General features: G+C 40.1%; 1 protein-coding gene across 4 annotated transcripts in view; it reads right to left on the bottom strand.

The window, feature by feature from the left end:
* Positions 1–5,229: 5,229 nt before the first annotated feature.
* Positions 5,230–22,187, bottom strand: part of MINDY3 (MINDY lysine 48 deubiquitinase 3) — a 73,815-nt gene continuing 56,857 nt past the window's right edge. For 3 of the 4 annotated variants that reach the window (XM_065583031.1, XM_065583035.1, XM_065583034.1), the window contains 5 exons: positions 15,944–16,016; positions 14,749–14,821; positions 10,402–10,489; positions 7,957–8,028; positions 5,230–6,315 (listed from right to left, as the gene is read on the bottom strand). In XM_065583031.1, coding sequence (XP_065439103.1) covers positions 6,166–6,315; positions 7,957–8,028; positions 10,402–10,489; positions 14,749–14,821; positions 15,944–16,016 — 456 coding nt within the window. In that variant the 3' untranslated portion in view covers positions 5,230–6,165. The remainder of the gene's footprint in view (positions 6,316–7,956; positions 8,029–10,401; positions 10,490–14,748; positions 14,822–15,943; positions 16,017–22,187) is intronic. The other variant, XM_065583033.1, reaches the window with a different exon arrangement.

Raw genomic sequence — 22,187 nt, 5'->3', positions numbered from 1 at the left:
ACAGAAGATCCATTTAGAGAGACTGCATGGCTCTTTCAGCGCTCTGTCGAGGAAGAGCTGGGGTGAGGCACAGAAGGCGCAGGTGCATTGGAGATAAAAGGCTAGCGCCAGATGGACATTGAAAGAGTGCAACAGGCATGCCCTGGGGGATGCATGTGGCTTAGGGTAAAAGATTGGGAGGTATATGCACTGGTTGGGGTGGAATGGGGAGGCCACCACGGGGAGAAATTTGGGGGGGGCAGGCACAGGGAGACCTTTTCTTTGTGGTAGACAGTAAAGGGCAGGACGGCCGTCATGGCCACCAGCGCGTTAACCCATCTCGCCCAGGTGATGGCCACCAAGATTACCACCTTCATGGAGAGATGGGCAAGAGAGCAGGCTGCAAAGGGTTTGAAGGGTGGTTTAGTGAGGGCGGAGAAGAGGAGATTCAGGTCCCAAGGGGAGATAGGCTTCCACATGGATGGGAAGGCGTTGAGGAGGCCATGAAGAAAGTGGGCGGTAATCATGTAAGTGAAGACAGACAACCCATCCACAGCAGGGAGGAAGTCACTGAGTGCTGCCAGGTGGACGTGGATGGAGGAGCAGGTGAGGCGCAACTGTCGAAGGTGGAGGATGTAGTCCAGGAGGATGGGAATGGAGACTGAGTCCAGAGGGTAGCAGTGATGGTGTACATAGGTAATGAAGGATAGCCATTTAGCTTGGTAGCAGGCTCTAGTAGATGGCCATCTGCTGTGAGTGAGGATGTTATGCATGGGGGCAGAGCATGCCCTGTCTATAAGCGAACCCCATTCAAATACCTAGGCCGTGAGGTGGAGTGGGCCTGGGTTGGGTGCCACAGACAGCCATGAGCCTGTGTGAGGAGATCTGGGAGGGTGGGAAGACCAACGGGGGGGGCAAGCGGAGAGGTGAAGGAGATCGGTGAACCAATACTGGCGACGCCAGGAGGGAGCTATGAGAATGACTGTTGCGTGATCCTGCTGTATCTTGCGCAGGACTTGCGGGAGCAAGGGAATGGGTGGGAAGGCATAGCAATGTTTGGTGATCCAGGGAAGGAGAAAGACATCGCCCTGTGAGCCTGGCCCGAGGGCTCCTGTGGAGCAGAAGAGGGGAAGTTTGTGGTTCTTGGCCCTTGTGAAGAGATCCCAGTGTGGTGTGCCTGTGATGGGATCCCCGGGGTACAATCTGCACCCCAAAACAGTACTGTCTTGGCCTGGTCAGAAGCGTGACCAATGTAAGTTTATTACCTAGTCCACCCCCGCACCCCTTGATGTGGAGAGGACACACACTAGCCTTTGTAAATTGAGCTGAGATTTCCCAAGCAAGTCAACCGAAACACATTGTTTTAGGTAAAATATAAAAACAGATTTATTAACTACAGAAAGATAGCTTTTAAGTGATTATAAGGGGTAGGCACAAAAGGTCATAGATAGTTACCAAAGAAAATAAAAGGTAAGCACACAGTATAAATCTTAAACCTTGTTAGACTAGGCAGTATTTGGATCAAACAGTTTTGATGTTGCAGGTAGGTTACAGTTCTTAATACACAGGCTTCTCCTTTAAGCCTGGGACTAGTCTCCTCAGTTCAAGTTGTTGTCTTCCCAGCATTCTTGTTTCTTTCAGAGTAGGTGGGGGAGGAGAAAGGTAAGAGCATGATGCTGTTTGATATCTGCAGTCCCTGGAAAGAAACTTACCCAGACATGTCCTGGTGGGCTCTGCTGAGTCACAGAGTTGAGAATTCCCCATTGTGTGGTACTTCTCTTAGAACTGTAAATCCCTTGTTTACAACTCCCCTGCTGATTAATAATCACTGAACACTCTCCTGGGAGTGAATCACCACCCTTCTCATCACTGAGGAACTAGCAGCAGAGACTCTCAAACTTAGTGAAATACGTTGTAACAACCATACAGCAAAATCTTAACTTCATACACACGAACGATATACATATCTAGACAGAACAATGGGTTTCAGCAAATCATGAACTTTCATGTGATATCTTACATGGTATGCTTTGTATGAAATATATCTATTATGACAGGGGTGAATATGGGGGTTCCAGAGTGCTGCTTCAAGGTACAGAGTGTCCCCTGGCGAAAGACTGAGTGAAGTGTGAGGTCCTGGAACTTCCACTCAGGATTTGCATAAAAGGACCTGCTGAACGTGTAGAATTGCTGGTGCCTGGGAGGTGCACGGTGTAGAGGGTGACCCATGCCTGAGGCACCAGTTCCAGAGGATGACTTCCATACAGAGGGAGGGGGACCAGACCCCACCCTGCTTATTGACATATACAACCGCTTTCAAGTTGTCAGAGAGCTGTTGAATGTGGTGGGATCTGATGGGGGCAGGAATGTCTGGCAAGCAAGGCAGGTGGCCTGCAGTTCCAGGATGTTGATATGCATCCGTACTTCCCTGGGCAACCAGAGGCCCTGGGCTTTGTGGCCCTCCAGATGGGTGCCCCACCCCATGAGTGAGGCGTCCCTGGTGAAAGTGGTGTGGGACATAGGGGGAGCGAATGGAGTGCCAGCCAGGATCATGGATGGGTTCCACCAGCAGGGGAGGGAAGCCAGGATGGAGATGGAGATGAGGGCTGGCTTGTTCAGGTGCTCCAACTGGGTTGTAGACCGACTGGAGACAGGTGGAGGCAGTGCATATGCAGGCGGGCATACGGTGTGCCCAAGGTGCAGACTGCTATGTGGCCAAGGAGGGAGAGGCACTGCAGGATGTGAATATGCAGATGGCGGTGTAGGTGCGCGGTGAGCATGGTGAATTGATCTGATAGGAGAAAGGCTCGGGATGCAAGGGAGTCCAGGTGTGCCCCTATGAAGGTGAGATTGTGGGTAGGGACAAGAACCTACCTGTCGTTATTGATGCAGATCCCCAGGCTGGCAAGGAGGTCACAGAGGGTCTGGAATAGTGGCGAGGAGGCGGTCATGAGATGGTGTAATGAGGAGCCAGTCATCTAGGTAGGGGAATAGTGAGTGGTCTAGAGAGCGCACGTAGGCCACTACGACCACGAAGATGCAGGGAGCAGTGGCGGTCCCAAAGGGGAGGATGCAAAACTGGTAGTGGGAGTGTCCCACCATGAAGTGGAGGAAGTTGCGATGAGTGGGGTGGATGTCTATATGAAAATATGCATCCTTCATATCAAGGGCGGAGAACCAGCCTCGATGGGGGTGGGACAGGATTATGAGGGGGAGCATGATCATCCAAAAGTGGAATTTGCATATGAATTTGTTCAGCGACCAGACATCCAGAATGGGACAGTGGCCACCCCTCTTCTTTGCACAAGGAAATAAGGTTAGTAGAAGCCATGGCCATGGTAGTGCAGGACGCATTCCATGGCACCCTTCTAGGGGAGGGTGTCCACTTCCTCTCGGAGATCGCACTGGGAAGGATCCCCAGAGCCACCATGGGGTGGGCGACAAGTAGAGGAACTCAATTGGTGAACAACATTCAGCACCCAGTGGTGATCTTGCTCCAAATGTGGCAAACAGGGCAAGACTTCGCCCCAAAACAATATGAGGTGCTGCAGAAGGGGTGGAGTGGCTTGGCTCTTGGGGGAAGAATCAAAAGGATTGCTGGGATTGACATTGCGGGAAGGTGGAGGTGGTGGCAGCGGCAGAGTAGCGAGGTCACTATGTGCATGGGCGCCAGCGATACGGATCTTGCAGGTGTTGAGGGTAGGGCTGGTAGGCAGTGTGAGGGTGAGGTCAGAAGGGCGACCACTGCTGCTGGCAAGTTGGGGCCAGGGTGTAGATTCTGAGCGACCGGAGGGCAGCACAGGAGTCCTTAAGAGAGTGGAGGGAACTTGTCCGTTTCATCAATGAAGTTTGTGGCTGTCAAAGGAGAGGTCTAGGGCGGTCTGGACCTCCTTGGGAAAGCTGGAGGATTGAAGCCAGGAATCCCGGTGGAGCACCATCCCAAATGCCAGAGCGTGTGACACAGTGTCAACCGTGGCTTGGAGGGCCACTTTGGCAACTAGCTTGACCTCATCCAGTAGGGCCTGAGAAGCCTGCTGTTGCACTGGCGGGAGAAAGGCCTGGAACTCCTCCAACTTGGATTAATGAGGAAGTCGTACTTCACCAGGATGGTCTGGTAGCTGCCAATGAATAACTGGAGGTCTGAAGAGGAGTAGATCTTGCACCCCAGAAGGTCAAATTTCTTCATCACCTGATCAGGAGGGGTGGCCTTGAGGTGTTGCTGTCAGGCTCACTCGGTCACCATGTGAAACACGAGCAAGTTGGGGGGCGGGTGGGTAAACAAGAAGTCTGTACCCTTAGATGGCATGAAGTAGTGGCACTCCGCCTGATTCAGGGTAGGGGCACAGAAAGCCAGGGTGTGCCAGACCACTTAAGCTGGGTGGAAGATGGCTTCACGGCTAGAGAGGGTATGCATTACAGCTATTCCCATTTATGTGATCAGGTTAACATGTGAAAAATATTCATGTTCTAATTTGAATCAGATAAATGGACATTTTAACCTTGGGTCTAGATACATGAAAGGCTATTTTTTAAAAAGTTCTCAAATTGTTACTAACCATAAGATAATTTTTCAGGAAAATATAATTCTGCCTTATTTCCTTGGTTTTTGAAACTGAGATACTCTCGGTGCTGTCAATTTTGCACTCAGGAGCAATGTTAATTACAGAGTTAAGTGTTCAGAATGAATATGTGGATGTAGCCAAGAGTAGCACGTCATTGCTGACGTTTTCCAAATGTAAATTTGTAGATGGTTCTATGCTTATACAGAGGCTATAACTGAAAATGCCATGCAAACAAGCTTGTTATTTCTGTCTGCGATTACTACATAACTTACACTGAAAATACTGCAATATACAGGTGTTTTGTTAGATTTTGTTCTGACAATTCAAACAACACAGGTCTGCTTAATGGGGAAACAAGCTAACTCATGCTGTTATTTATACATAAAAAGAAAGTATCCCCACCTAAACATTGTAGAGAAAATACATTTCTAAACATGAATTCGTAGCCCTCTTGATATTAATATACACTATGCATTTATGGTCTGTGAACAGCAAGTTTAAGTGGATCAACTGCACGAAAGTGATCCTTTAGTTATCTTTAACTTGTGTTTATATCCTCAAGAGATCACTCTACTTCAAAAATTGTCCATTTTTAGCTCCTCTACTATCCAGTTATTTTTTTCAATAAAAAGAAATTGAAGAGGAAGTAAACAGGTCAGATTGAAAAAACAAACTTGCAAGTACTAGGTCATAGTTCAGGGAAAAGGTTTTATTTAGGGCTAACAACTAGATAATAAATAAAGGCATATACTCATGTAATAACAGATGTTTTCATGCACTTAACACATACAATAAAGCTGGCTTACATTGCTGTTTGGACAAATTGAGAAGAGGTATTTGGCAATACTATAAATCTGAACAATTTAAAGATTATAGAACAAATTCTTCCTGCTGTTGATTTTTTACATTTCCTTTATACAACTTTGAATAAATATTAATACATTTATTTTTCCTCATACTCTGTCTTCACTTTTAACATGCCAGATAGCTAAGCCATAGCAATATACAACCGCCTCGAAACGGCTTTTATAGTTTATATTAAGTAGTAAGAGCCTAAAAATTATTCCTAATTTTACCATTTTTGTAAAAGTTGTTTAGTTAGAGCCAAATTTTAGAAAAAATTGCAGAGAGTTTAAGCTCATTTAAACATTCAGTGCAAGGCCAGTCCAGACTGCAAATTATGATACTGTAACGTAAGCCAGTATAATTTAAATAACAAAACGTGCCCAAAAGATTCAAGAAGAAGCAAACATGTTTTCTGAATGTTTTTACAGTTGAAAGATTAATTTGATACCTAACATGCAGATACTGCAGTATTAGACATTTTTCAAATCTTTATGAGATGGCAAATTTAGATGGTATAAGTAGGCTTTTTTAAGAACAGAACTCACAATACTACCACAATGACCAAAAATGACCAACTATTATAAAGAGAAATCAATCTGATTAAAAAAATTAAATATTTCAATTAACACTGAAAAGTGTTTGTAATCATTATTTACAATTTATCAATGATACCAGTGTACAGCTTCATACAGTCAAGTATACTGCTTTCAGCAAATGCCAATTCTTAATCCCCCAGTAAAGCATTAGATAGTAGTATAGTATATTTCTTCTAAACACATCAATTTAATGAAGGAGATCGATCTGTGGTCCAGAGTAATTCTATATATGGCCATTTGGTTTGCAAACAGCGCTTTATTGGAGTATCATCAGTCTGTAGCATTGGATCTTCAAAGCCCATAATAACTGCTGTGCCTTCTACATACATGACCTGTCAAAATAAAACCATCTACTTCAGTATATTTCCTGAAATTCCTTTACAGATAGACATAGAATGTTGTTTTCACAGTGTAGGAAGCCACTTGTCACAAAGCATGCTTTTCATAATAAAAGGAAAAACTCAAATCAAATTAAAAGTTTTATACAAGTAGTTCACATTTATTGAAATATGAGATCCAGAGTATCTAACTGGTAGGTGTTGATGCCTGAAACTTCTATTCAGGGCATAGATTATTCATGCAGTTTACATACTGACAGTAAAGGCTAAAGCAGAAAAATAAAATAGAGAACTTAAATGATGCAAAAAGTCTGAGGCAATAGGCCATTCACTGAACAAACTCAATTTGCTTTAGATAAGAAAAAGATGAAAAAGCACAACAGGCAAAACATGTACAAATCTTTCCTTATAGTATAGCATGAGTCTTACAAGAAAGTCAGAAATCATGTTTTGACCAAATTTTCAGATGAGTAGTAGTATAGTTTTGAAGCAGAATGCTTTCAGTGCACCAAAGTCTGCGTTTCTATATATGGAAACACTAAAGTTATAGCACTGACATTTGCTCATATAGGTAAATGTTACTATAAACTATCTGAATATTTTTAATTCAAATGCAACAGAAAAGAGGGAGGAGTGAATTAATATATACACAGGTGTCAATAGACAGAACAAATGAAAAGAAATCGACAACAAATACAATTGTGCACAAGAAAATAAGGGTTAATAATGAGGATGGACAAAATCTTATATTCCTTATTTCATGTTTTCATGAATAAGCACACACAGAATATATTTATTTAACCACCCAATTAAGTGGCCCGATTTTCAGAGGTGACGAGCACCAAGAGCTTGCACTGAATTGGAGCGGCAGGTGCTCAGCACTTCTGAAAGACAGGTCACTGCTTTAGGTGCCCTTGGGTGACTTTATAATCCCAGTTATTCTGATTTCAACGAGCATTAAATAGTGATGGAATCAAAATGCATTTTCTGGAAGGGCCTCCTCACTGGTAGTTGTCTCTGTCTATTCATTCCTTGTAATCTCTACTCAGACTGATAGCAAAGGTGCTAATTAGAACTGGTTGAAAAATGTTTTTTCCTTTGAAGAATAATCTTTGATTTGACAGAAATTTGAATATCTTTTTTTGGCCAGAACCAGAAATTTTGATTTTGAAATGCCACTGTGGTGATTTATGGGAGTTTAAGTTAATCTGTCTCATAACCCCATTCTCCTCTCTGGGTCTGACTACATCTCCCATGATGCATTGCCTCCTCTCTGGAAGAGTGTGACTGGTGTACCACAGTAAATATGGTTTGACCAGGGAGCATGGTATATAGAAGAGAAGTGGAGTATGAGGTAGCATTTCCAAACTGAAATATTTCTGGTTTTCGGAACGGGAAAAAAAAAATCAAATTTCTGTGGAAAGCAGAGAATTTTTGCAAAACAAGTTTCTACTGAAAAATTTTGACCTGGCCAACTGTTCAGTGTCAAAAGTGGTGACAGTTCTGCAATTTGGACACAAGGAATGGCACTGACATCAACTCATTTCACATAAGACAGTGAACTGCTATCACATGGTCATGATTATTGGTTTCTCCTAAGCAGGTTCCAATTCATTTTCTCTCAGATCATCATACCTTTTCATTATAATTAGACTGCTTCAATCCATTGTAGTGATATACAGTGAATGACTCTGGAACCCTGGAGTCCTGGTATAAACAAGACAGTTCATTTTATATCATAAAATCAGCTTACCATGCACCCTTTTTCTCTTTACAATTACTTTGCTTGATGGGAAAGGGGCAAGTAGGTCAGAAAAAAAAGGTGAGTCAAGATACAGAAGATTTTCCAGGCCCCTCATAGGAGAAAAATACAACACCCAGTGAATCAGTTCCACTACCTGTTAATAGATGAACATTTTGGGTTGCCTAAAGAGACTAATGATTCAGTGCCCAACTGGATATCTTGAAGTGGAATGATAAAAAAGTTGAGCATATACACTCTGAAAATTGGGCCTCCGAAGTGACTCATGTTCAACACCCAAAAATACTAGCCACTTAAAACTGTTAAGTCTGATCCAGTTAGAATGCTTAAGTACTCAGTGAAAGGTTTAATAAATTCTTTCCAAGAAAGAATTCCTTCTTCACTTACCAAAAAGTGCAGAAGAATCATGTCTGGAGTTAAAAAGAGTGATATTTAAATTTAATAAAACAACTAATTCCACTTTGTCAGTGGTATATTGCTTCCAGACTTGTCAATAATTGCAACACATCAGTTTTTGTATGAAATAAAATTTAATTAAAAAAAACTTTCTAGTGGTTCCACAGCTCTGGATCTTTCAATCCTAAGAAAATGAAAGCTGCAGCCTACACTCTTCCTCCAGACATTGAATCATCTCTTAATGTATTCAGTCCTTACCATCTTGGCAGCAAAGCTCTAGAAGTGCTTTTGAATCATTGTTGTGTTAGTGTTTCACATTGCAGTATTGTTTTGTTATGGTACATTTTTCTGATCTATATTACATCTTTAAAAGGTGCATTGCCAAGTATACTTTTAAAATAGTAGTGGGTGTTTCACTTTTCCTTAGTAACACTTATTATCTTTAAAATAAATTTTCCATTTTTTTTTTTAAACAAATGCTGATTTTCCTGTATTTCAAACATGGCTGAAATTAATAAGGCTATTTTGTTTACTAACTATAGCTTCAAGTCACATAGTGAGATGTGTAAAGATTTGTTTGGGCCCTAGCATCGATTAGGTCAGCAAAATCTGGGAATAATATTTATTAGCTAACTGCTGTAACAAAGGCTGCAAGACTGGTACATAACATTGTGGCCATTGCATTCTCACAAAAGATGAAAATAAAACTGATTTCCAATTCCCAGGCAAGAGAAACGGCATTTTAGATCTAAAATACTTGATGACAATTTCTCCTTATCCGACTTTGTCCTCTTATCTGTAGAGACCTGCAAATCCGTGGGTATCTGCTTTATATCTGTGGACAATTTCTGCAGATAGCAGCGTGGACGGGGATACAAATTTTGTATCCGCGCAGGGCTCTGATGGTAAGAACCGGGCGGGTAGCTGTGAGGAACCACAGCATGGATCCTCCATCTGTCTTGGGCAGGGGTCCTGGGGAGCATGGACACTGGGTGGGGGGCCTGCTTGGCTCTTACCGTGGTCGGGTGGGCGGCTCCACGCTGACCCCCCGGCCAGAGTTGGGTCCAGGAGAGCTGCATTGGCAGCTGTTGGGAGCCTGGGTCTCTCCACCTGCAGGGGGCTGCTCAGGGCAGGTGGAGGGTCCGCCACGGCTCCCCACAGCTGCCAGCATGACTCTCTCCGACCTGGTTCCGGCTGGGGAGAGGAGCAGCTCTGAGCCGCAGCCCAGCCACGCCACGATAACAGTCGGGCAGGCAGCTATGGGGAGCTGTGGTGGACCCTCCACCTGCCCTGGGCAGAGGGCTCGAGCAGCTCCAGGGCATCTCCACAGCTCTCCCCCCTCCCAGGCCTGTGTGGAACCAAGCTGGGGAGCTGCAGCGGACCCACCACCTGCCCGTGCGGGAGGGAAGGGAGGCTGAGAACAGCCCCTGGCTGTGTCCCCGCCCCCCAGACTCCCTGCCCAGCTGAGGGCAGGTGGAGGATCTGCGACTTCGCCTGGGCTCCCCACGGCAGTCCCCGACTGGGCTCAGGCATGGGGGATGCCTTGGAGCCTCAGCCTGGCGGATATCCACAGATAATTTTTGTGGATAGCGGATAGGATGCATCTGCACAAGGCTCTACTTATCTGACATTTGGCAGCTTCAGTGGCGAGTGCTTTTTGGTGTGAAAGCTACAAATTAGAATACTTTTTCACCTAAACATTTTGGAATGCTAATCATGTGGGACAGTTATATTGAACTGAACAGTGCAAAGAGTTACCTGTTGACCCGAAGTATCAAAAAAATGCAACATTTATTAGCCTAAATACTTTTGCAAAAAAGCACATTAGAGGTATGAATGTTTAATGCATCACTGAAGAATCCTATCTAGTGAAATACAAAATGTTCTATGGCATAAGTAGTAGAAAAAAACATCTATGTTACCTGCTCAGGGAAAAATTCTTGCAGAAAGGGACCCAGTAATATGATTCCTAGTCCTTCTGGGTCTAATTTGGTCTTCATGAGATTGACACTAAAACAAGAACATTGGATACAAAAATATGAGTTGCACATTTTTATTCTTGCATGACTATGTTATGTGGTACTACAACATTCTGACTGCCAAATATATTGAGGTTTTTTGATTTAGACTCTTAAATGACAAATGCACCAGAACGGCACCAGATTTGAGAAAATGCAGTTATTTTTAAACTAAAGTAATCTGTTATTCAAAATTGAAGTAGTTATAATTTTGAAAGATTGCCTTATTAGGTAAAGTCAGTTGAAAGTCAGGCAGACTAAAACCTACACTTTAGCCCAGAAGACATTTTACTGTATTCTGCAAGCATTCCTCATCTTAAACACACAAACCAGTCATCCTTTGAAGACCTCTGACCAAACAACCTGTTTTTAAATAGGGATTTGAAAAGCCACCAATGAATACATTTCAGAGATTTTTAAAATTAAGTTGATAAGAATAAATTTAATTGAACTAAGGTCCCATGTTTATCATAGTATATTTACATAGTGCCTTTCATATTAAAGTAGCCCAAACCACTTAACATTTATTTTGATATTATACATACAAAAACAGAGAAAATGAGAATATACATGGAGTAGTATAAAAGCTTTATTGGCAGTAATGTGGGATTTTTGCAAGCCGTTCTAAATGAGTGTTGATAAAACATTTACATTTCTATTTATGCAATATATTTTACAGACACTATTTAGCAGAGCTTTAAAAAGTATTCATATTTTTTATAGCTCTCAGTCTAGTTCTAAAAGTTTACCAGGATAGGCTTCTGAATGAGAAATTTTAGAATTCACACAGTATCTAAACTAGCTCTCCTGTAAATCAAGCAGAATTTTAACATCAATTTTAAACTGGTCACTGGTCCATGACAGAATATTTACCATTCTGCTAGCAAACCACACCTTTGGTGTGTTTAACATTTTAATTATTTTTTTTCAAAGTAGTCTGAAAACTGCTCAGTTTTGGAATGTTAGAACAGGTTCTAGGCATGATGGATTAGTGGACAGAATGCACATGAGGCATATTTAGGGCTTGTTTACATGGAGCAGCAACATGCAGTGTGAGGGTGTGATTTCTAACGCGCAGTAACATATTGTGCATTAAACTGGTCCATGTAGAGCCCGCTGGTGCACACTACTGTTTCCACAGCTCACTTTAACATAGTACTGTTTCAGACAGAGCTATGGTAAAATGCAGCAGGGTACACGGATCAATCAACACGCAACACATTAGTACCTGTAAGGTGCATTATTTCACTTTGTAGATAAGCCCACAAGTGTATACCACGTTTCAAATGCTCTTCAATTAACCTAATGAATATAGAGAAACCCCTTTACTAACTGAAATACATCTCTAGAAAATAATACAGCAACTGTTTAAAAACCTCTCAGCCACACTAAGTTTGAAGCCTAATTTTAAGCAGTCATGGGATAAAAGATAGTCCTCCCATGGATCAGTAACTGGTTAAAAGATAGGAAACAAAGCATAAGCATAAATGGTCAGTTTTCAGAACAGAGAAAGGTAAATAGCAGTATCTCCCAAGGATCAGTACTGGGATCTGTGCTGTTCAACATATTCATAAATGATCTGCAAAAAGGGATAAACAGTGAGGTGGCAAAGGTTGCAAATGATACCTAATTACTCAAGATAATTAAGTCCAAAGCTGACTGTCAAGAGTTACAGAGGGATCTCACAAAACTGGGTGACTGGGCAACAAAATGGCAGCTGAAATTTAGTGTTGATAAATGCAAAATAATGCACATTGGAAAGCATAATCCCAACTGTATATACAAAATGTTGAGGTCTAAATTAGCTGTTATCACTCAAGAAAGATCTTGGAGTCATTGTGGATAGTTCTCTGAAAACATCTGCTCAATGTGCGGAAGAAGTCAAATAAGCTCTGAGAATGTTAGGAACCGGATATATAAAAAAAATATAAATATCGTAATGCCAGTATATAAATCCATGGTGTGCCCACACTTTGAATATTGTGGGCAGGTCTGGTCACCCCATTTCAAATGAGATTTTAGATATGGAAAAAGGTACAGAGAAGGGCAACAAAAATATTTAGGGGTATGGAACAGCTTCCATATGAGGAGAGATTATAAAGACTGGAACTATTCAGAGGAGAGACTACTGAAAGGGGATATTATAGCGGTCTATAAATTCATGAATGATATGGACAATGTGAATGTGTTATTTACCCCTTCACCTAACACAAGATCTAGGAGTCACCCAAAAAAATTAATAGGCAGCAGGTTTAAAACAAACAAAAGAAAGTACTTCTTCACATAATGCAGTCAACCTGTGGAACTTATTACCAGGGGATGTTGTGAAGAACAAAACTGTAACAGGATTAAAATAATAATTAGTTAAGATGGTCAGGGATGCAACCCCATGCTCTTGGTGTCCCTATGCCTCTGACTACCATATGCTGGGACTGGATGACAGGGAATGGATCACTTGATAATTGCCCTGTTCTGTTCATTCCTTTTGAAGCATCTGGCATTAGCCACTGTCAGAAGACAGGATACTGGGCTACATAGACCATTGGTCTGATTCCAGACTGGCCGTTCTTATGTAGAAAGTAAACATTAACCAACTGAAAATATAGATGGAAGTTAGGGAAAATGTAACCATCAAATTCTAAACAGGGCTAAACAACTAAATTCTAAACAGGGTTAATCTTCTAAAGAGTATCATAGGATCTTTAGTAATCACGAATTAGCAGAATCTCATTTCATCTCTAATTAAAGATGCCACCTTCAGCAATAGTGCCCTCAATGCCATGTTGCAGGAATTCATTCAGAACTGAAATAGAATAATTCCATCTACTGAGTCACCAGCATAACTATCCGACCAAAAATGGTTTTCCTTGCACACCTCCCAAATACTGAGCAGGTCTGAGGATGGTTAGGTTTTGAGATCTGAAGAGATCTCAGCCTGATGTAGAAGCTTATAGGAAACTATATATATATATTTTATTTCCTATAAGCTTCTACATTTTATTTTATACATAATTTAGATGTTATTTGCTTTGAAGAACACCACATTTCCAACCACCACGTTTGATTTTTATCTTAAAGAAAACAGCATGACAACATACAAGGCATTAAGAATCCAAATACTCTTTACGTTATTTAAGTTTGTTCCATATTTCATGGATTGGAGACCCTAAACACAAAGACTTAGATGTCCGCTGAAAAATGTGGTGAACCTACATAGGTCAGAACCTACTCTATAATACTATTGCTTTAACAGAGAAAATATTGCAGACTATGGATACAGAGAAATTCCACAGCTCGATGTGCAGCAAGGAATCTTTTTAATAAAGTATGCCTTTCTTGTGAAAGATTCTTGACCATTCAACACCTGATGTTCCATGTGCAATAAGAGGTCATGATTATGCCACAAATATCTAAAACCCAAGCAGCCATTTCTGAAAGAGCTGGATTTGGAAGGAGGATTTTTCCCTTTTCCAAAGCAGATTTTTTAGAGGCAGTAGAACAAAAGCAGCCTTTCCAAGCCTCCCAAATCAGGCTCTTTCCCTAGAATTTGCAAAATTCTGTTCCCCTCTGGAAGGGAAAATATGTTTCACATAGAGCTAAGTACAACTACATAAAATGCAACCGTACAGAAACACAATCAATCAATCTGAAATGCAGTTTGAACTTTGAGCTCTAGGATGGTATTAAATCTTCCTGTAACATGGTGGTCTGCTGTTGAGAGACCTTGTTTTTTCTAGCACACAGATTCACCTTGCAGTATTGGGTTGTCATAGGCAAATACATGCACTTACAGAAACGTGGGTCACAAATAGCCAATAACTGGGAGCTACGAAAGACTCTTCTTTCTAAATCAAAAATAATTTTTGAATCTTATCTTTAGGCCCGTTTTCTTTCATTTACAATTGACTCAATATTTTGAGACATTGTCCGTAGGACACTACACAGAATTAGATGTACAGGTCTGTCACATCTTACGTGCATTTAACATGCGCGATTTCAACTTTACGCAGTCGGCAAAAACAAAAACAAAACAAAAAAACCAACAGTTTTAATACTATACCTGTAGTGTGAGCGATTTCGCCCGCCATTGAACTCAATGGGATTTTGGCTATACGCGGTTTTCGCTTTACGCGCTAACCGCGGAACGGAACCCCCGCGTAAGAGGAGACAGACCTTTACTAACAATTCAAGATAAAACCAACACATAACTAATCTGTTAAATGAAAATTTAGCTACACAAATTATACTTACTATTCAGGATCTGATACAAGGTCCAAAGCCTTCATTACATCTTCTAGAAGGGTATCAGGTATAAATCCATTATCTACAAATGGGACAAATTTTCTCATTAGGGGAAAATAAACTGAAAACACTTCAAGATTATGGATTTTACCCAAAATACTGGTAATCAAACCCACATCTTAGAATTTGAGAGTGCACTGTAAAGTTACAAGATGATGTCTTAGAACTCATGATTTCCATACATATTTCACCAATTAAAAAACTGCAGGCCTACAGGTCTTAAAAATGCCATTTTTCTAAAACATTTGAAAATGTGAACCTTATTAAACTTAAAACAATTTTTTACTAATAGACATATCATGCCACCTTAAAATGGTGAGAGAATGTTTCTAAACTTGTTTCTAATTAAAATAAAATGTGAATATCAGGCAACTTCTGATTTCTAAAATGAAACTAAGGAATCTTTCAGTTCTTGTCATACCACTCAGAACACGATGGATCAGGTATGAAAGTCTTACATTTTTCGAAAATGTAAGCTTAGGGAAAGTGATGGGTCACATACAAAGAAACATACAAAGTCCCCAGTGTTGAAAAGTTTACAGTAAGAACTCTACTTCCTACTATTGCTATATTTGACTTCCTCATGCTCTGTAGTTTTCAAGAGGCTTGTCCATTTTATTACTAGGTTGATAAACAGCAACACTTTGTGATTTGTCGGTTAATCAGGAGGTAGCACACTTCCCTATGGGTATGTCCGTCTACACAAGAGCTGGAAGATGTGAATTCCAGCCTGAGGAGACATATCTGTAACTAGCTCAGATTGTGCTAGCTCATTAAAAATAGCAGTGTAGCCATGGCAGTGCAAGCAACGGGAGGGGCTGGCTGTGCCAAGTACATACCTATGGTCTTGGATGAGATCATACAAAGGGCAGCCATGTATGATTTATAGCATTCTAGCTCACTAAATCAGAGATAGTGCAGGTATGTCTCCCAAGCTGGAATTTACACCTTCCAGCAGTAGTGTACACATACCCTGTGAATCAGTATTAAGCCTCATCATGAGCTGTGTGCCTTACAATGCAGGGGACTGTACTACTGGAGGTGCAATGTTTTGCATGTATTGTAAAACTGTTGCCCTATTTTTCCAGAAAGTTAATATAAAGATTTCAACCCAAAACTTAAAAAAAAAAAAAGGCAGCCTTACCTTCTGGGTCATACGTTTGAAAAACTCTTCTGGCTTGTTCTGAAGGAGCTTCAGGGGCAACAAGGGCCAAATCCTAAACAAGAAAGTTCCACAAGATTCATTATTTCAGACCAATACATATTGTTTCACTATGAAAATACATGACCATACTGAAAAATTTCAAACCTTAAATTAATGAAGAAACGAAGTATAATCGCAGAGGTAAGCATTAGCTTCAAGTTAATTCCACACATTGGTGGTGTTCAAAAAGCTTGCGTTAAGAATGCATTACGGTTTATTTAGATGGCTTTCCAGACAACTATCCTGGTATGGATATAGCTTGTCATGCAGATGTCATGGCATAGAAATAGCTGATTCCAAGAGCAAAAAGTGTTATAATTGGGATGCTTATATTGGCAACTAAATCCTTTTGAATCTAAAAAGGTATACACCTTTAAATCAAAGTTAAATACTCTTAAAAAATTTATTTTAAAGACAAGAATAATTAAAGATATGGAAAAAAACCAGAAAAGTCAGTAAAATACAGATGGGTATACCAGAGATAGATCATGCCAAACTAGCCCAATAACTTTCTTTGAAAAAATAACTGAGTTCTTTAGACAAAGGAAATGCAATGAATCTAATCTGGACTTCAGTAAGAAATTTGATATGGAGATTAGTTAAAATGGAAAAAAAAAAGGAAATTAATAAAATAATTGTTAGGTGGGTAAGGAACTGGCTAAAGGGAAGAAGACAATAGGTTATGCCAGTGGTGGGCAACCTGCGATCAGGGTAATCTGATTGAGGGCCACGAGACATTTTGCTGACATTGACTGTGCACAGGCATGGCCCCCTGCAGATACCAGTGGCTGCAGTTCGCCGTTACCAGCCAATGGGAGCTGCGGAAAGCGGCGGGCCACAGGTTGCCCACTATTGGGTTATGTTGAAAGAACTATCAGGCTGGAGAGAGGTTACTAGTGGAGCTCCTCAAGGACTGTTTTTGGAAACAATCTAAATTAATATTTGCCTTAGTGTACTAAGGAAATTTCCTGAGGACAAAGTTGGGAGTCATTGTCAATACAGAAAAGCATTGGAATATTATACAGGAAGAATTGTATGACTTTCAGAGATTCCAAGGCCAGAAGGGACCATTGTGATCATCTAGTCTGATCTCCTGTATAACACGCTATAGAGCGTTCCCAAAATAATTCCTATAGTAGATCTTTGAGAAAAACATCCAATCTTGATTTAAAAGTTGCCAGTGATGGAGAATCCATCATGACCCTTGGTAAATTGTTCCAATGATTATCTATCTTCATTTAAAAATTTACACCTTATTTCCTGTCTGAATTTGTCTAGCTTCATCTTCCAGCCATTAGAACATGTTATACCTTTCTTTGCTAGAGCCCATTATCAAATACTTGTTCCCCATGTAGGTACTTATAGACTAATCAAGTCTTTGTTAAGCTAAACTGAGTATCATGTTTTATAAATCCTTCCATCGTTTTCATGGCTCTCCTCTGAACTATCTCCAGTTTATTGACTTGCTTCTTGAACTGTGGAAACAAGTACTGGATACAGTATTCCAGCAGCAGTCACATCAGTGCCAAACACATAGATAAAAATAACATCTCTACTCTTACTCGAGATTCCTGTTTATGCGTCCCAGGATCATATCAGCCCTTTTGGCCAAAGCACACTCGGAGCTCATGTTCAGGAGATTATCCACCCCCAAATCTTTTTCAGAATCACTGATTACCAGAATAGAGTCCTCCACCTTGTAAGTATGGCATACATTCTTTGTTCCTAGACATATACGAATTTCTGCGATAAGCTGGAGCTTATCTTTGGAAATGACAGGAGAAAGACAGACCTAGGTGCATTTGTTGATCACAGGATGACTGAGCTACCAATGTGATGTGGCTGTAAAAAAAGGCAAATGCGATCCTAGGATATATCTGGTGAGGTATTTCCAGTAGAGCTAGAGAAGTATTTATATTGCTGCACAAGGCACTGATAAGACCTCATCTGGAATACTGTGTAAAATTCTGGTTACCCATGTAACCAGAAAGATGAATTCAAACTGAAACAGATGCAGAGAAGGGATATTAGGATGACCAGACGACTGCAGAGCCTATCCTACTAGAGGAAAGATCTTGGCTTATTTAGCCTTGCAAAATGAAGGATGAGGGGGGGATAAGCTTGCTCTCTATAAATGCATTGGGGGGCAAGGGGTAAAACATCAGGGAGGGAGAAGAGCTATTTAAAGTAAAGGACAATGTTGGCACAAGAACAAATGGGCATAAACTGTCCATGAATACATTTAGGTTGGAAATTAGAAGGTTTCTAATCATAAGAGGAGAGTGGTGGGGGCAAACAACCTAACTATAATTTTAAGATTGATCTGGATAAATTTATCAATTGGATTATATGACAGGGCTGACGGCAACAGCAAGAGACTGGACTCAATGACCCAGGAGGTCCTTGCCAGTCTTATGTTTACATTGCACTAAACCTAAATAATTTGTTACAAGTTAAAAAAAAAAAAAAGTTGCCCTACCTATGACTCAGAGTACAAAACATTTTTTTCTAATTTATTTTCATTTTCTTAAAGCAGAAAATCAAAGACAATACTTTCAGTCAGCAGATTTCAGTATGAGACAAATAGTTTTAGTCTGGATTGTGCAGGCCTGTACTATTGTTCAATTTAACTGAGTAGACATAAATGGAAGCCATGCATCTACATAAAGTATGTTATTTTAGTACAGTGACCCACATATTAGATTAAAGAAAGAAAAAGCTACTTCAGGGAAAAATAGAAGTGAAATGCATTCAACCAGAATTTCATTCTTATTTTAGGTCTCAATTGCAAATGCTCCAAATGAGCAAGATATGTAAAAATATGCTTAACTTTAACGTTGGCATGTGCTTAAATACCTTCCTGCATGGAAAGGTAAGCTTGTAACCTTGCTCTCATAATTCATTGAAAGTATATGTAACGATTTACTTCTTTACGATGCTAAATTGGCATACAATGACATATTAGGAATCCCCATATGTGATGAACAATTTGTACAACTTAAAATAAATGGCATTCCTATTTAAGAAAAACTAATAAAAAGGCACTGTAATAAGTTTGATAACTAGAACAATGTTATAGAACCTCAATACTTTTAGCAGTACATTCTCATATTTATATACTTTATCTGAGCTCCTTTCCCAACTGCAAGTTTTGCAAAAAAAAGCCAAACTGTTACACCACCAAATGATAGGATTAAAAAATAATAATTCTTCCAACCAAAGGTTGTAACAGAAGTTTGATGGAGGGAACAAAATTAGCTCTTTATCTTGCATCTCCGTTACTGCAACATCCTTAACATAAGAATGACCATATTGGGTCAGACCAAAGGTCATTCTAACCCAGTATCCCATCTTCCAACAGTGGCCCATGCGAGGTGCTTCAGAGGGAATAAACAGAACAGATAATCATCAAGTGATCCATCCCGTCATCCATTTCTGGAAAGCAGAGGCTAGGGACACCATCACTCCCCATCCTGGCTAATAGCCATTGATGCACCTATGCTCCATGAATTTATCTAGTTCTTTTTTGAACTGTTATAGTCTTGACCTTCATAACATCCTTTGACAAAGAGTTCCACAAACTGACTGACTGCATTGTGTGAAGAAATACTTCCTTCTGTTTGTTTTAAACCTGTTGCCTATTAATTTCATTTGGTGACCCCTAGTTCTTGTGTTGTGAGGAGTAAATAACACTTCCTTATTTACTTTATCCACACCTTCTCTCTAGCCTTGACAAATGCAAACTTGCCCCACCCATATCCAGTCAGAACACTATTGCAAATATCGTTTTCCTAGGGCATCGCTTTGATCGCATTATCCCTCTTTGAATCCCTCTACTTGCCCCCCATTTCTACAACAAGCTGCTCATATTCACTTCCAAGGCCATTCAGCCAATTCCCACCCTATCAATCATCTCTCATTCACTATTTTGCTGTTGACACTCATCTCCTATTGACCTGTGATGCCAGCCTCCACTGCCCACTTGTTCAATTTTGTAACACACCTTCATTGCTTTCTCCCATGCTGACCCATAGGCTTGGAAGGCACTCCCTATAAACGTCTACAAAGCTACTGACTTGATTACCCACCTTCAAATCTCTCCTTTGCCACGAAGCCTACAAAAAACTTTACAACGGTTAGGCTGCTCATGTGCCTATCATGACCAATATTATTTCATTGTTTACTTGTACTCCCTCATCTGTCTATATCCATCTGTTGTCTATCAGATTATAAATCCCTTGAGGCAGTGGCTGTCTTTTTGTTCTGTATTTGTATAGTACCTAGTACAATGGGGTCCTGGTCTATGACTCTGGCCCGTAGGCACTACAGTAATACAAATAAATAATATTTGAAAAAGTTAAAAAACAACCTTAAGAACTTTACATACGAAGAAAATGAAACATTGCAGCAATAATGAATATCCAGAATGCTCTGATTAAGTTTAATAGAACTGTATTTGGGGGTGTAGGACAAGACAAAGACACTCAGGCTGGAACCTTTCAAACACAACTCCTTCCTAATTTTATACAGGGCCTGAAAGACTCTTCACTTGGTCTAACAGAAACTTTTGTCAAGGCAAGTGGGCTGAGGAGCTGCTGGCTTCTTTCCTGGCGAATGATAGACTCAGGATTGGAGAGGCTATTTTTAGGTCCCTTTAACCCATCACAATATGATCTTGTACTTGTTTAACTTTTTACAATTCCACAGGATACGGAAGAAGAGTTCCCATTCTCAAAATATCTCCAACAAATTCCCATCGATATGACTTGATTACTTGTTTAATGGTCTTCGTTTGGTAACAAAACTGAAATAATGTAAATATTCATAATTTGTGTTGGGCCATGCACATGCCTATCTTCTCGTTTCAATATGCGTGACCACGGAGGAACACAAGGAATCAGTCTTTCTATTCATTAATTGGCATCTGAAATAAATTGTATGCTTGTACAGTAAATGGCTACAATTTTAAGCCAAATGCTAAATTGGAATAAAGCCAGCTATTTGTTACGCATTAAATTTTTAAAGTATGGAATTTTGATGTTCTATGTAAGTCATTCAAGAAGAGATTACATAATTTGCTTTACATGAAGCTTTAACTCTACACTACAGTTTTCATTGTTTAAAATAGCAAGATCAGAAAAGCACCATTAGCTACCACAGAGAAGTGCCAAGAAAATCAACTTGTACTTTTTTTAAAAGTGCGAAAAAACCCTAAAGTTCATAGTAACTTTAGACTTCAGATGGAATATTGTGCTATGATAGCAGGTAATAACAAATTAAAACACCTTCATACGTATATGACCCACATTCCCTACGGCAGGGATAGTCAATAGGGAGAATGTGGGCCACATCTGGATCACCAGACACTTTTGAACGGACCTCCAAATCTTTTTGTTTACTTATTACTGTTGTTTTTTATTATTATTTTCTCTGGAGGCTGGCCCTTGACTATACCTTTGACCAAGAAATTTGGACCTTGACAAAAAAAATTAATTGACTACCCCTCTCCGATGTTTCTGCAATGAAAATAAATGGAAAATATGAACTTCAGTCAGTAAAGCTTAGAAATGTGGCAAACATCTAACAAAAATGTTCTTCAACTGCCCAAATTGAAATTCCATCATTTCTGCCAAAATATGAAAAACAAACCTCCAGCCTTGTGAACTGTATTTGATACATTCCACACATTGAAACTTCCATACAAGGAAATCTCATCAACAGATTATCATAACACTTATTCAACACTTTTAAAGTACCCCATGTCCCAAGAGGCAAGAAAATCATATTTCACCCTTTGGCTCTGGTGATATACAAATAGCCATTTTTACAACTTTCAAAAGTTCTCTTCAATAATACCAGTTATTTTAAGATCTCATGTTTATTCTTAGAGGCAAAATATATTCTTAGTAAGTTCTAATGAAAACATTCCAGAAGTTTGTCCTGCAAATCCAAAACAACTCATAAGAATTGCTATAATGAATAAGCTGTGATTACGTACCTGTTTTGAGTTTTTTACAATACTCTTCATTGAAGGACCTATTATCCTTTTAATTCAAACCCACTTGGATATGAAATATTTAGAAGTTCTATACATACTACAGTAAATACATGACTTACAGTAATATTTTATTACTATTAAAATATCTTGTAAAATATTTTTCTACATTGTTTGCCTAATTTCAAA

This window comes from Chrysemys picta, chromosome 2 (assembly GCF_011386835.1).
Source record: "Chrysemys picta bellii isolate R12L10 chromosome 2, ASM1138683v2, whole genome shotgun sequence".
NCBI lineage: Eukaryota > Metazoa > Chordata > Testudines > Emydidae > Chrysemys > Chrysemys picta.
This window is presented reverse-complemented; position numbering and strand designations above follow the sequence as displayed.